Raw genomic sequence first — 13,818 nt, 5'->3', positions numbered from 1 at the left:
GTTTTCACCTCTGGTTACATGTGACTTTATCTGCGGAGACTTAAAAAAAACAGTTTTTTTTTTTTTTTTTTTTTTTTTTAAGATTTTATTTATCTATTTGAAAGAGAGAGATAGCAAGAGAAAGCCCAAGCTGGGGCCGGGTGGGGGGCACGGGCCAGAGAGAGAAGCAGACGTCCCCCCTGAGCAGGGAGCCCGACCCAGGGCTCCATCCCAGGACCCCAGGATCATGACCTGAGCTGAAGGGGACTGAGCCACAACTGGGGAGACTTTAAAAGATGCGAACGCCTGGTCTTTGGGTGGTATGTATCAGGGGCTTTTCTTCTCGTTTCTGAACTGCTGGAGGCACCTCCTCCAGGAAAGACTTCAGTCTTCACTGTGATCACAATAGGAACACTCAAGTATTACTTGGTTATTCACAAGGCATCTGCTCTGGAATGCTACAGATATCTGAAATATGAAGACGGAGATTGTTTTGACTTAGGAATGTTTGTACATTCTTGATTTAATGTCTGCCCTTGAGAAGTGAAAGATAAAGTTGCTAATCAAATGTGCCATTTGCAAAAAGGTAGAGCTTGTCCTCTTTCTCTTTTTTTCCACCCTGTTCCCTCCCCCTTGCTCCACTTCCCTCTCCCCATACCTTCCCCTCCTCACCCCTCCACATCCTTTTCCTCTCCTGGTCCCACAGGGCAGTGGGACTAAAGGGGGCTTTTCCGTGTCATCGCCTGAGTACTTGGGGGTGCCCAGGGGTGGGAGCATGGAGGTGGTGAGCCAGGAAGTGGCCAAGGTGGTTAGGAGGCTGGTTACACCGAGTACATTAAGTACATCATCGAGCAAATACATACAGACCTATGAGGGTAATGAGAGCCAAGCCTGTCCCTGTTGGAGAAGGTAGATAGAACCTCATTGGTAGAGAGTCTTGGCCATCATGTGGAAGGAGTCCCTTTCAGTGTAATTAGCTTAATGGGAAAAACATCCTCTGGATTCTAGTAGGCGTTCCTCTGAGTTCTTTGGGGTACAGCAACAAGGTTGGATTGTGAGCCCCGTCACCTAAGTGGCCTGCTGGGAGATGAACTAAGCCTCCGGAGGCCTCTCTGTGGGCGCTGCTGGTCCTGGCGCCGTCTGAGCTCCAGAGTGCTCGACACAGGACACATCTACTTCTTATTTCCAGTCAAGTGAGTGAGTGGAACTCTTTGGTGGGGGGTTAGGGGGGTGGGCGGCAAGGGATGAATCCTGTTTGTTGTTCCCTTTTGTAAAATTTTTATAAGCTTTTTTTAAAATTTTTTATTATTTTTTTTTTCAACTGGGCATATTCAGAATAAAAAGGACACACAGCCCTTTCATGTACATTCCGGACTTTAAGCAACTCTGTGTCTTATCTCCAACCCCTTAATGGCAGTGGCTACTTCGTGGGTTCGTTGATAGCATGGCGCGATAAGAAGATACCCAACTATAATAATACACGGTTGCTTGTGAAGAAAATAATAATGATGATGATGATGTATATCATGTGTAAGTGCAAACGTTTGTTGATGTAAACATGGACTGTCTGGTCAGTATCGTCCTGGATCCCGCGGAAGGAGGTGTAATCTGGTGCTGCAGTTACCTGAACGTAGAATGGGTAGTGGCCTACCCAGTAGAACTGTAAACTCCACCCAGCCAGTCAGCGGCTGCGGGAATTCTCTCGAGCCTGAGCGAGGAGGACTATGACTGAAGCTTTGAGTTACTCGGTTGACACAATGTGGAAATATTTAAATCTTTGACTATTAGTGCACATCGACTGTTCAGGGAAGAAACTCAGAACGGTCAGGTGTCATGGTAGAGGGCAAACCTAGTTAGGAATTCGAGACCAGAGGATTCGTATCCGAAACATGAGCATAAAGAAACATGGAGAGAGAGCACAGTTTCTTTTACTGTTTCCTTGTTAGATTCGTAAAGCGCGCGCTCGGCCCCTCTTCCGACTCACTGAGCTATGTTGCTGTGCCAGTGATTGTTGCTGGGTGACTTGCCAGCTCCCCAAGTGAGTGGCCTGAAACAACCAGCATTTACTTGTGCACAGTTCTTCGGGATAGCGATGTATGCCGACTCTGGCTTGCCGTGCCTTCCGCTGGTCCCATCTGGGTTCATGCTGCCTCTGACTTGAGGCATCTGGTGGCCTGCCCGGGGCTGGATGGCTTAGAATGGCTTCGCTCGTACGTCTGACGGTTGTCAGGCCATGCCCCTCAGGACATCGCGGCCGTCCACGTGGTGCGACCTCATTCATGTCATGGCTTCCAGCCACAGCCATCAAAAAGGGGCTCCTCCTCCACGGGTACTTTTCAAGCCTCTGCTTATGTCGCATCTTATAATGTCTCATTGGACATTTGACGATCAGATTACATGGACAAGGCCAAATTGAAGGGTTGGAGGAATAAAATATTCTTGCAAAGTCACATTTCAAAGGGGTCTGCCTACAGGAGTGGAAGGAACTGTCCTAGCCATCTTTGCAAACAGTATCCCACGGTAGGAACCTGAGGGGGAAGGATAGAGCTTAAAGATTTGTTTAGTGGCAACACGTGGCAGATAGGTCTAACAAAATATTAGGCACTATATACAGTTTACTTGCTATTATATTTCAACCGAAGGATAATGATATGAGAGTCACTTTCTTAGTGATGGATGGGCCGTGGACATGTCAGTCATTCGGTTAACAGATATTTATGGGGCATCATTAATGGGCCACGCCTTTTTGAGGTGATAGGGAAAGAGCTGGGGAAAAGAAGCACACGTAATTCCGTGTGTGATGAAAGTCACAAGTCACAAAGAGAAACTTGTAATCCGGTAGTGTGGCTTTTGATTTTGAGTTTGAGGCAGCAGAGTTGTTCACTATTTGAGAATGCTACCGAGGCAGATTTTTATCAAGAATTTAGCCACCGTGAAGTTTGGTGTTAAAGAACAACTTGATCATTGGTTTGTCTGCCAACAGCAAATATCTGTTTCAATCATTGTGTTCTAGGAACTACCTAAAAAAAAAAAAAAAAAAAAAAAAAGGAGAGTCATGTATTTTTCTACGGAAGAAGGCCACTCTTTTAATCAACAGATATTAAAAGAATAACCAGTCATTACATTTTCGTATCTACCAGTGTAGCTAATAATTCTTTTTTTTTTTCTCTAAAGATTGTATTTATTTATTCATGAGAGACACAGAGAGCAAGAGAGGCAGAGACACAGGCAGAGGGAGAAGCAGGCTCCATGCAGGGAGCCCGATGCCGGACTTGATCCCGGGACCCCTGGGGTCACGCCCTGGGCTGAAGGAGACGCTAAACCGCGGAGCCACCCAATAATTCTAGTATATTAGTTAGAAGCGATTGAGACACTCACCCAGTCTCCAGCATCTCCCATCTACTCGCTAGGTAGGTTGGAGTGTGAAGAAACCTGCTTGAAAATGGGAAAAGTTAGAAAACTTGGGAGTCCTCTCTTGTCAGGCCAGATTAATCGTTCTTAGTGATAGAATGTCAGAAATAAATGTAGAAAACTGCGTGGGAACAGTTTTCTTTCACCACAGTGGTCTTGTCTGTGCTTGAGAGGATAAAAAAAGTATGTGTAGAAATGACCAACAGGTGTTTAGTTTTCTGGGTTGGGGGAGAAGTCTTTAATAATTCAAATAATTGTGATCTTTGACAGAAAGAAATCAGAACATTCATACTGTTCTGTTTTCTGTTCTGTTCAATTTATGCAAAGAGCTGACAATCTTGAATCCAGTGGTGGCAATACCAGAAAAATCGGTTGCTCTGAAAATGCCACCTTCTGTTACATGACATTGGAAAGATGGGGGAAGTTAGAGCTGACTTTTTCCCCCTTTTTTTCTTTTACCTTTTTTCTTAAAATAATTTTATTACTTACATATTTTTGTTAGTGTCTTCATCCCCCACCTCCCCACCCGCCCCCAGGCCCATGATGTTGAAACTGAAAGGAAAAATGAAGCCGGTAAAATGAGTTCCAGTTCCGTGACTCTTGCTCGTGGCTTTGTGCTGGTCTCTGTACAGAACGAACTGAACCAAACTACTCCTGCTGCCGGGAATCCAGATCAAAATGGAAGAGATGATTAATAATAGGGCAGTTTGTAGTATGAGAGGGATGAGGACTCCTAAAATACAGTATTGATTCCCTCCAAAATACATTTATTTTTTTAAATAAATTTTTATTTATTTATGATAGAGAGAGAGAGAGAGAGGGAGAGAAAGAGGCAGAGACACAGGCAGGGGGAGAAGCAGGCTCCATGCACCGGGAGACCAACGTGGGACTCGATCCCGGGTCTCCAGGATCGCGCCCTGGGACAAAGGCAGGCGCTAAACCGCTGCGCCACCCAGGGATCCCCAAAATACATTTAAATTCCACATTAAATTTAAATTTGACATTAAATGTACTCTCGTTTAAAAAGTACATTTAGGGGATCCCTGGGTGGCTCAGCGGTTTGGCACCTGCCTTTGGCCCCGGGGTGCGATCCTGGAGTCCTGGGATTGAGTCCCGCATAGGGCTCCCTGCATGGAGCCTGCTTCTCCCTCTGCCTGTGTCTCTGCCTCTCTCTCTCTCTCTCTCTGTCTATCATAAATAAATAAATAAATCTAAAAAAAAAAAAAATAAAAAGTATCTTTAAATTCTGATGTTGCAGTGTGTGAGCTAGACTATCGAAGTCTGTTGTTTGAATGCCCAGGGGTAACCGTGGCCCCAAAGCGGGCTGCATGCCGTCTGAGCCAGTAGGATCGGTGGATGGGCTTGTGCAAGGGCAGCCCGAAAGTGAGGCCCTAGTTGATAGGTATGGCTGTGGTTCAGGAGGAGGGAAGTCCTGAGTTACAGTGGAGGATAAAGAGGAGAGGAGGAGACACTAGTTTTAACTGGAATAAGGGACAGCATAGCTGTTGCTCAAAATTAGCTGTGGTTGGTGACAAATATTTTGGCAAGCATGACAGGACTGTGGAGGACTCTTACTCGGGATCACACGTTAATCTAGAGATTTATTTATTTTTTTTAAGATAAGAATTTTAAGGAACTTAACAATTTATTCACATTGTCATAATTAACACAAATGGATTGATGCCATATAGAGGTCACATATCCAAGTCCTACAACTGAGTATTGGAGTTTTTTTTTTTTTTTATAAATTTATTTTTTATTGGTGTTCAATTTGCCAACATATAGAATAGCACCCAGTGCTCATCCCATCAAGTGCCCCCCTCAGTGCCCGTCACCCAGTCACCCCCACCCCCCGCCCACCTCCCCTTCCACCCCCCCCTAGTTTGTTTCCCAGAGTTAGGAGTTAGAGATTTATTTTGAAAGGTATTTTCAATGTATACATCTGTGCCTTCCATTTATCAGCAAAATGAAGAAACCTTCTTTGACCATCTGTCTTCAGAGCTCTTAAGTGTCCCTGAAAAGTAGGAATGGTCAAGCCGGAGAACCAGTTTTGTTTCTAAAAGGATGAAACTGAGAGACCCTGAGATTTAAGCTGTTAAAATACATCCTGTGTGATAATGAGGATCTTTTTTTTTTGTTCTTTCTTTTGCAGACGTACATTGGAAGTGTGGTCATATCCGTTAACCCATACCGGTCGTTGCCCATTTATTCACCAGAGAAAGTAGAAGATTACAGGAATAGAAATTTTTATGAACTGAGCCCTCACATGTAAGTGTGGTATTAGAGCAGTAAGTTTCTCTTTCACTGCAGAGACGTGTAGTTGACAGATGTGTCCAGCTGTTTCCTTTGAGTCTCGGGAAAATGTTTTCGTCATTTTTTAAAATTAGACGAAGGAATGTGAAAGTTAATTGTTGTGCCTTCTTTTAAATTTCCAAAAGGCAGGGTACTCCATTTGGCGTCAGGCTCTGTAAGTTCCGAAATATTTGGGTTCACTATGTAAAATATGTTCTGTTACGAGTTTCTTGTAAGTAGCAGCTGCTGCTAATTATTTTTGCAAATAAAACAAGAATGTACATTGTTTATTCTTTTAAAGAGCCCAAGCAGCATTTTCAGTGGGTTGGGTTAAGAAAGATCCCAAGTGTTGGGTTGCGTAATGGTTTTTGAGCAAGAAAGAATGAATAATACCTTCAGTTTATGGTCTTCACAGACATTGACAGTGTTTGCCAGACATGTGCATTAGGCCAATGGTTTCAACTTCCCTGAAACTAGCCACTTGCTTGATTTTTTCTGAAGGTCTCTTGTTAGTGTAAAGAATTCCTGTAAATAACAACCTACCATAATTACGTAGCGCCGAGGTTGGAGGCCCCTGAGCTAAGGTGGCAGAGTCTGTAGTTTTAGGTGTGGTCTAGCAGAAAAGAACTTTCTCTGTATGTTTGAAGATGATCTATGGGCTCGATTAATTTTGATAGGAAAAAAAATCTAGTAATTAAAGCATATATATACCACAGTCTTGGATGTTTCTCCTGATAAGATAGCACACAGTGACACCTTTGGACTGTTTGGCACTAAATATTTAAGTAATTCCTGAAAGTGGTTGTTAAAAGCTTAAATACTATATATTTTGCCCGTCAAGTGGATCTCGATTATTCTGTTTTCTTCTAGAAGCAGTAGATGTTGCAAGTCCTCTTGTTTCATTTTGCCTGGAGGAAAATAAAATGTTGAAATTTGTTTTATGAAGTTATCCCCGTAGTTAAGCCCCTGTCATTGAAATACTTTATTTGATGACTGAGTATTTATTTTATTTTTTTTAAAGGAAGTTTTTAAAAAAGATTTATTTATTTATGATAGACAGAGAGAGAGAGAGAGAGAGAGGCAAAGACACAGGCAGAGGGAGAAGCAGTCTCCATGCTGGGAGCCCGACGTGGGACTCGATCCTGGGACTCCAGGATTGCGCCCTGGGCCAGAGGCAGGTGTGAAACCACTGAGCCACCCAGGGATCCCCGAGTATTTATTTTAAATTCTAGGCCTTGAAACTGTGCTTCCCAAAGTAATATGCTTGGATCAGGGATGTTAGAACCCTGCAGGAGCTTGTGAAATACCTAGTTTTGTAGGCCTTACCTCTCCCAAGCCAGGAATCTACATTTTTCACAAGTTTTCCAGTTGATTCTTTTGTATCCGTGAGTATGAGAACTTGAGAACCAAGAACTTATCTTGGTTTGTATATTTATAAATATTTCCCTTTCCTTAACTGCTGATAGCAAATGGTGACCTTTATGCAGGTAGCCTTCCTATGAGAGTGGTTTGTATTTATTGAGTACTTACTCTGCGCAGGTACTGCTCTCAGTGCTTTACGTGGGTGATAACTCATTTTATTCTCAAAATAATTCTGTGAGGTAGGTCGTGTTACAAATGGGAGAATTTTCCCAAAGCCACGCAGCTCCTGGGTGGGGAGCCCGGCTGTGAAAACCGTCATCTGCCTTTTTCGTGGTGGGGCCTCTGACTGTGCACTTTCAAACACACCCCAGGCCCTCCGTGGCTGCCCTAGCTGTGCCTCAGTGTGTCCCAGAGACTGCATGTCATTCTCCCGTTTGCAGCTTTAATCTCCCGTTTGGGGACGTTTAAATCTATATCAGATCTATTCTAGAACGCCAAAGTCCATGCTCTGTAATACCTATTTTTACCCCCACCCCTGAAAGATTTCTAAGAGTCTGTATGGCATCACCACCCTGGTTTACGCCCCTTACTTCCTAAGGACAACAGCTATGATCAGCTGTAAAATGAATTTCCAGTGTGCTTAGAATACAGACAAAAATATACATTTTTTATCTTTTTAATTTATTTTATTTTTTAAATTTTTAAAAAATATATATATATTTTAAACTCAATGAATGTTTATTAGATGGAGTTAGGTGACAAAAACCTTTTAGTGTGGTCTGTAAAACGCTGTGTGTGGGGTGGGCGGCCCAAGGTCCAGGTTTACTTAATGAATCTGCATTTGCTAGATTTGTATCACACCTGCCTTCCCGTCTCTGCTCTTTACGCCCTCATCGCCCGCCTTCCCACCAGGTCGTGTTTGCACATTCCGTGCCCTCCGCCCGGAATGCTTTTCCCTCCCTTCTCCCCAACAACTTCGGTTCTTCCTTTGGTTCTTTTTTCTTCCTTTGGTTCTCAGGTTGCATTGGAGCTCCTCAGGGAAGGACCGTCCCTCACCCCTCCCGGCCAAGGTCAGGTCATTGCCCTTGCCACAGTTACAGTTTAACGGTGCTTTATGAGATGATTATGGGATTCCCGTCGGCCTCACCTGCCCGCCGGCTCACCCCGAGATTCTTAGCACCTCAGGGTGATACCTTAATGCTGAGAATATAGTGAACAGGACCTGGGCTTGAGTCCCAGCTCTTCTGCTTGCAAGCTGTGTAATCTTGAGCAAATGACTTGAAAAACACCCTAGACTCAGAAATTAAACAATCTGCTCTGTTCGGTGGGAAAATAATTATTAACTCCTAGGATTTTTGTGAGAGGTAAAAATCTAGTAGATACGTAGATAATGTAATTATCTGGTGTATGTAAAGTGCTCAGTGCGCAGCGGACCACAGCCTTGTGGGAAAGGAGAATAGCTGCTGTTAACAGTAATGCGTGTAATTATCGTAATAAGAAGTAAGGGACACATTTTGAGCCTCCTCACATGCTCTTTCTTTCTTACCAGTTTCTCCTCCGTGGTGGGACATTTTCCACTTCCTTTATTTTTTAATTATTTTTATTTTTTAGAGATTATTTCTTTCCTCGAGACAGAGAAAGAGAGAGAGAGAGAGAGAGAGCGAGCATGGGCAGGAGGGGCTGAAGGAGAGGGAGAGAAAATCGCAAGCAGACTCCCACCTGAGCCGAAAACCAGAGTTGGGTGCTTGATGGACTGGGCCACCCAGGTGCCCCCCCACTTCCTTTAAAGCATTTTCCCTTCATTATTCTTTGTGAACGTCCAACTTTGATAGTGTCTGAAATAGGGTCGGTGCTAGCTAGGTCTCCTCCTAAAGCCTAGTCTGACATTCTCAAATGGGAATTTTGCAGCATAAAGGATAAGGTGACCTTGGGCTTTTGATGTATTTTAGCCATAACTATTTCAAGAATTTGGTCCCAGTTTGGGTAAAAAACTGAAACAGCTGCCCAGTCCACCTATACTTTGAAAATTTTAGTTTACCCCAGATTACATTTGGAATTTAGTTTGACCTGCTGTGGACTGCAGAAACATCCAGGGGGTGCCTGGGTGGCTCTTTCAGTTAAGTGTCTGCCTTCGCCTTAGGTCGTGATCCCAGGGTCCTGAGATCCAGTCCCAAGTCAGGCTCCCTGCTCAGCGGAGAGTCCGCTTCTCCTTGTCCCTCTGCCCCGGCCCCCCTCACGCCCCTGCGTGTGCACACACTCCCTCTCCTCTCTCTGTCAAACAAATAAATAAAATCTTAAAAAAAAAAAACAAAACCATCCAGGTTATTTCCCTTATAGCTCATGCATTTTTGAAGGTGCCCAGAAATCATCCATCTTTGTCTTTTTCTTGATTGAAAGATGATCTTTCAATTCTCTTTCTCAGATAATCGAAAAATATTTACATTTCATGTACGTACGTGACGTTGCACTAGCGGACGTGTATAAATGAGTAAAATGAGTATCAACAGTGGTTTCTTACCTATATTCCTTTCCAAGGCCATTTTATATTGTACCTGTTCTCCTACCCCCTTTGTGTTTGGAGCCGCCCCTTGAGCACGGTAGCGTTGGGTGTCAGGCCCAGAGAAAGGAGGGCTCCGTGGGGCAGCCTAGGTGACACCCCTCGCTCTTCTGGTTGTGTAAGGAGCGTCTTTTGAATGTGATTTTTGTAAAATTTTATTTATTTACCTGAGAGTGAGAGACAGACGGGACAGAGCACAGGCAGGGAGGAGGGGAGAAGCCGGCTCTGCGCTGAGTGGGGAGCCCGATGCGGAGCTCGAGCGCACCTGGGGCCCGACCGAGCCGAGGCGGACGCTCAGACGCTTACCCGCCGGCCGCAGGTGCTCCTCCGGTGTGAGCTTAAGGCTGTTTGCACGTTACGAGTTGTCTGATGGCTCTCATGAGGACTTGGTCCGCGTCAGGCCGTCGGGAGCTGCGCTCCCGGAGAAGTGCCTCGTACCCCAGCCGCGTGGGGAGGCAGGAGTGACGGGAAAGGCGAGGACCCCCGTGAACGGCTTGATTTCCCTCCCGCCAGCATAGCCCGTGCCAGGGCCCCCCATCCTTGTTCTCCCAGGTCCACAGCCCTTGGTTGAGTCGCGGCCCCTGGACCTTGCACCGCTGGTCTTACTGTCTTACGGCGTCTTACTGTCCTGTGGATCTTCCCAAAGTCAGCGCCCGCTTCCCTTCCGGAAACCCTCATGGGCTCCTGCCCGTGGGCCTGAGCTCCCGAGTCCTGTGGCTGCGTGTGCGAGCTCTGCGTGGTGCGGCCTCCCCTCCCCGGCCCGCACCCCCGCCGGCTCCCGCCAGCCTCCCCCCAGCCTGGCCCTTCAGGTCTCCTCCCCCCACTCCTGCCCGGCCCCACCGTGACCCGGAGGCCGCCCAGGCTCCTCGGGGCTGTCCGAGGCCGGCGCTCACGTCACTGTCACTTGTCCTGTTCTCTGCCCCCGGGGCACGGCCCCCGCGTGATCCTGTCACTCCTCTAACCGCGGGTCGTCGCGTTCCTGTGTGAAGCTCTCTAACGGGATGAAGGCTCCGTAGGTCACGACCCGCTCCCTGCAGAGGCCTGCGGGGTGACGAGGCCGGAAGCCTGGGCGCTTTCAGTCTTGGTGGCTCCTTTTAATAACTGACTCCAAGGTGGACCCGGCGAACGTCATAAAGGGCATTTCTGGCTCTATCTCGGAATGTCCTAGGGCTGTGGGTGTCCGGGGCTGAGGGTAGAGGCCCGGACGGGAGATCCAGGAGATCCAGGGGATCCAGGGGATCCCTTTTGCGCATGCAGTTGTGTTTATTTCGAGAAGCTCATAGGACAGCGGGCCCGGAAGCCCCCGAGAGGTCGGTGGCGTCGCAGAGCGTGCAAGTGCTTTCTCACGGAGAAAGCGGGAAGGCTGACGTGGCGTCATGTTGCTGAGACTTCGCTATGATTTCTCTTGTTTCGCTTTGGGGAAACTGAGCCTCTAGCGGGCTCTGTCCCGCCCAAGGCCCCCTCCCAGCACCCGATGCCGGGCTTTCCCGCCCGGCGTTCTTTCTCCTTCTTGCCTTAGAGGAGCGACGCACTCCCTGAGCAGGTCCTGCGGGTCCACCGCGCGGCCCCGACGTGCGGCCCCGACGTGCGGGCGGTGAGCGAAGCGGCCGCGATTCCCATCTCCCTGATGGACGCTCCTCTGCCTCGGGTGCACAGGAGGGGGTAGAGCAAAGGGAGGCGGGCTGTCGGGCAAGACCAGGTGGACGGCGCTCCGTGGCGCCTGTTCCTCGCGGGCTCTGGGCCGGGAGCAGGTGCGCCGTGGCCCGCGAGCCGGCTGTCCGTGTAGACCTCTGACGTGGTGACGGTGCGGCCCAGAGGCCTCCCGCCGGCCCCCTGCCTTCCCTGCGCGGCGCCCTCGGGTCCGGGTCCGAGGCGGGTGGTTGCCTGATGCAGGGCAACCAGGGCCAGAAAGCTTCTTGACGGAGGGCGACGGCGGGGACGGTGCTGGCCTGGCCCTCCCCGCGCCCCCCGAGCTCCGGGCCCAACGGGCCCCCCGACCCTCGAGCTCCTGCTCGCACCTACCATCTCGGGCCGCCGTGGCTGGAAGACGCGCAGCCAGTTCCCTGTCAAATCCCGGACCGCTTGTTCGTTCGTTCGTTCATTCATTCATTCATTCATTCATTCATTCATTCCGAACCGTCTTGAACTGAAGCCGGAAGTTTGGTCTCTGCCACCATAATGTTTTCCTCACGACAACCTCTGTGGCGTGATCCCACGTTCATTAGTGGAAGGGGTCTGTCTCTGGAGACTCCGAGCAGGCTCTCTGACTCCTCGTTTCTAGATCCCCGATGGAAGTTCATGTACCGCTTCCCCCCCGCGGCACATCTCGGGCTCAGAAGCCAGTTTTGAAAAGCCTGTTGATGCCGAGCACGTCCCTACCCGTGTACGTAGTGGCCTCCAGGATCACGTCTTAAAGGGGAAAGTTTGGTTCTCAGCTGAGCAAGTTTCTTCCTGCAGGCGTGCGGTGTGACGGGTCTTTGACAGGCCCTGGGAAGCTCTGCAGCCTTCTAGAAGAGATCCGTGTCATCCTAAAGGAGTGGCGCTGAGGCCTCAGCCCTGCAAATAGTCAGTCTGACGCTTCATCCCCAACAAAGCACGACGGTCGGAACCCGCGTGGGAAGCCCCGTGTAGAGAGGGTGTGTTTAGGGCGGGTGGCCAGGGGCACCCCCTTGGTTGTTGAAATAAGCTTGGTCTATTGCTGAGACCTGTTTGGCGGTAGGCCAGGGTAGCCAGGGCGGAGGGAGCTGTGTGGGAGTTTGCCTAAGCAGGGGTCAGCAAATACCAGTCCCGGTCCAGTCTGGGCCAGCCAGCAAAGCAGAGATAATGGAGACAGAGTTCAGTAAAGCGTGTAGGGTCCCGGACTTCAAGGGCGGGAGAGGCAAGAATGTGTCCTGGGGCTGCTGTGGGGCTGAAATCCGTACAAAAGGGAACGGGCCCTGCTGTACCGTCCCCAGGAGGGGCCTTGTGGCTGCCCGCGGGGTCCAGGATGCGCTTCCCCACCGGCTCCAGCCTGTCTCAGGGATCCCAAGTCCCTACGTGGAAGCGATTGCTCATTCACTCAATCAGCATTATTAAGCATCCGAGATATGAGTGAGGTGCTGTGGATGCAAAGCTGGAAGTGTCCTTAAGGGTGCACAGCCTGCTATGGGAGCCAGACCAATAAATGACTACAAAAGGGAGAGAACTTGCATGAAAAACGTGGGAGATCCTGTGTGGGGCGCCTGGGTGGCTCAGTCGGTTGAGCATCTGACTCTTGATTTCAGCTCAGGTCACGATCTCAGGGTCGTGAGGTCGGGCCCCACATTGGGCTCTGCGTTGAACGTGGAGCCTGCTTAAGATTCTCTCTCTCCCTCTCCACCTCCCCTCCTCTCTCTGTCTAAAAATAAACAAAAATCCTAAAAACTTTTTTAAAAAAAAATGGTAGGAGATCTAGAAAGAGCACATGTTATCATTTGCCCTGGGTAGTGTGGCGTTCCCAATGAATCAGCGGTACTGCTTGCGTTCCTAGAGGCGTCCGCGTTCCTAGAGGCGTCCGAGCTCAGGTCCCCGGTGGGGAAGGCGCTGTGGGCAGATCGGGGGAGGGCGAGCAGCCCTGCCTCAGGAGCTAGAAGACGGGACGGTCTTGAATGATGAATTTGCCGCTGACGTAAGGAATCGGGTTCTAGGCCCAGGAAATCATTTTCCCGTCAGAAGAAGCAGTGTCAATTCCGTCGTTCAGCATGTTTCTTGAGTGCCAGGTACTAGTTCTCCAGGTACAAAATCTCAGCCCTGTTGGGCTTATGTTCTAGAAGGGAGGGAGACGGTAAGCAAGAGAAGTAAATAAAATAAACGATGGTTTAGATGGCGTCGGGCGCTCTGGAGGGTGGTGGGGCTTCCTCCCTGCCACTCTCATGTCCCCTAATGTTCCGTAATTCCCAGCGTGGGTGCGGAGTGGCCCGTGTGGACTGAGGGAAGAGGATGTGTACAGAGGCTCACGTTCCCAGCGTTGGATTCTTTCTACCCGAGCTCAGCCCCTTCGCACTTTCTGTTGTATGAATGTGCTTCTCAAAGGTTTAGACAAAATTTGAATTCTTCGTTAAGGTATGAGTTCACCACGCAGCTCTTTTATTTTAAAGGTGATTATTTGTTGGTGTCCGGTTGTCCAGGCATCTTAACTTGTTGGCTCTCTGTTGCTTTGATCTGAACTTCCTCTTAGGTGATTAAGATTTGGGAAGCAG

The 13,818-nt window shown here is 48.6% G+C and overlaps 1 protein-coding gene across 5 annotated transcripts in view; it reads left to right on the top strand.

Annotated features, from left to right (window-relative positions):
• Window positions 1-13,818, top strand: part of MYO1B (myosin IB) — a 175,616-nt gene that overhangs the window by 45,222 nt on the left and 116,576 nt on the right. For 4 of the 5 annotated variants that reach the window (XM_072813242.1, XM_072813241.1, XM_072813244.1 and 1 more), the window contains one exon: window positions 5,543-5,658. The exons of the other annotated variant lie outside the window; for it this stretch is intronic. In XM_072813242.1, the coding sequence (XP_072669343.1) occupies window positions 5,543-5,658 (116 nt within the window). The remainder of the gene's footprint in view (window positions 1-5,542; window positions 5,659-13,818) is intronic. 5 annotated transcript variants of the gene reach the window in all.

This window comes from Canis lupus, chromosome 36 (assembly GCF_048164855.1).
Source record: "Canis lupus baileyi chromosome 36, mCanLup2.hap1, whole genome shotgun sequence".
In the NCBI taxonomy this organism is placed as follows: Eukaryota; Metazoa; Chordata; class Mammalia; order Carnivora; family Canidae; genus Canis; species Canis lupus.
The sequence above is the reverse complement of the archived record's forward strand: the minus strand, read 5'-3'. Positions and strand labels throughout refer to the sequence as shown.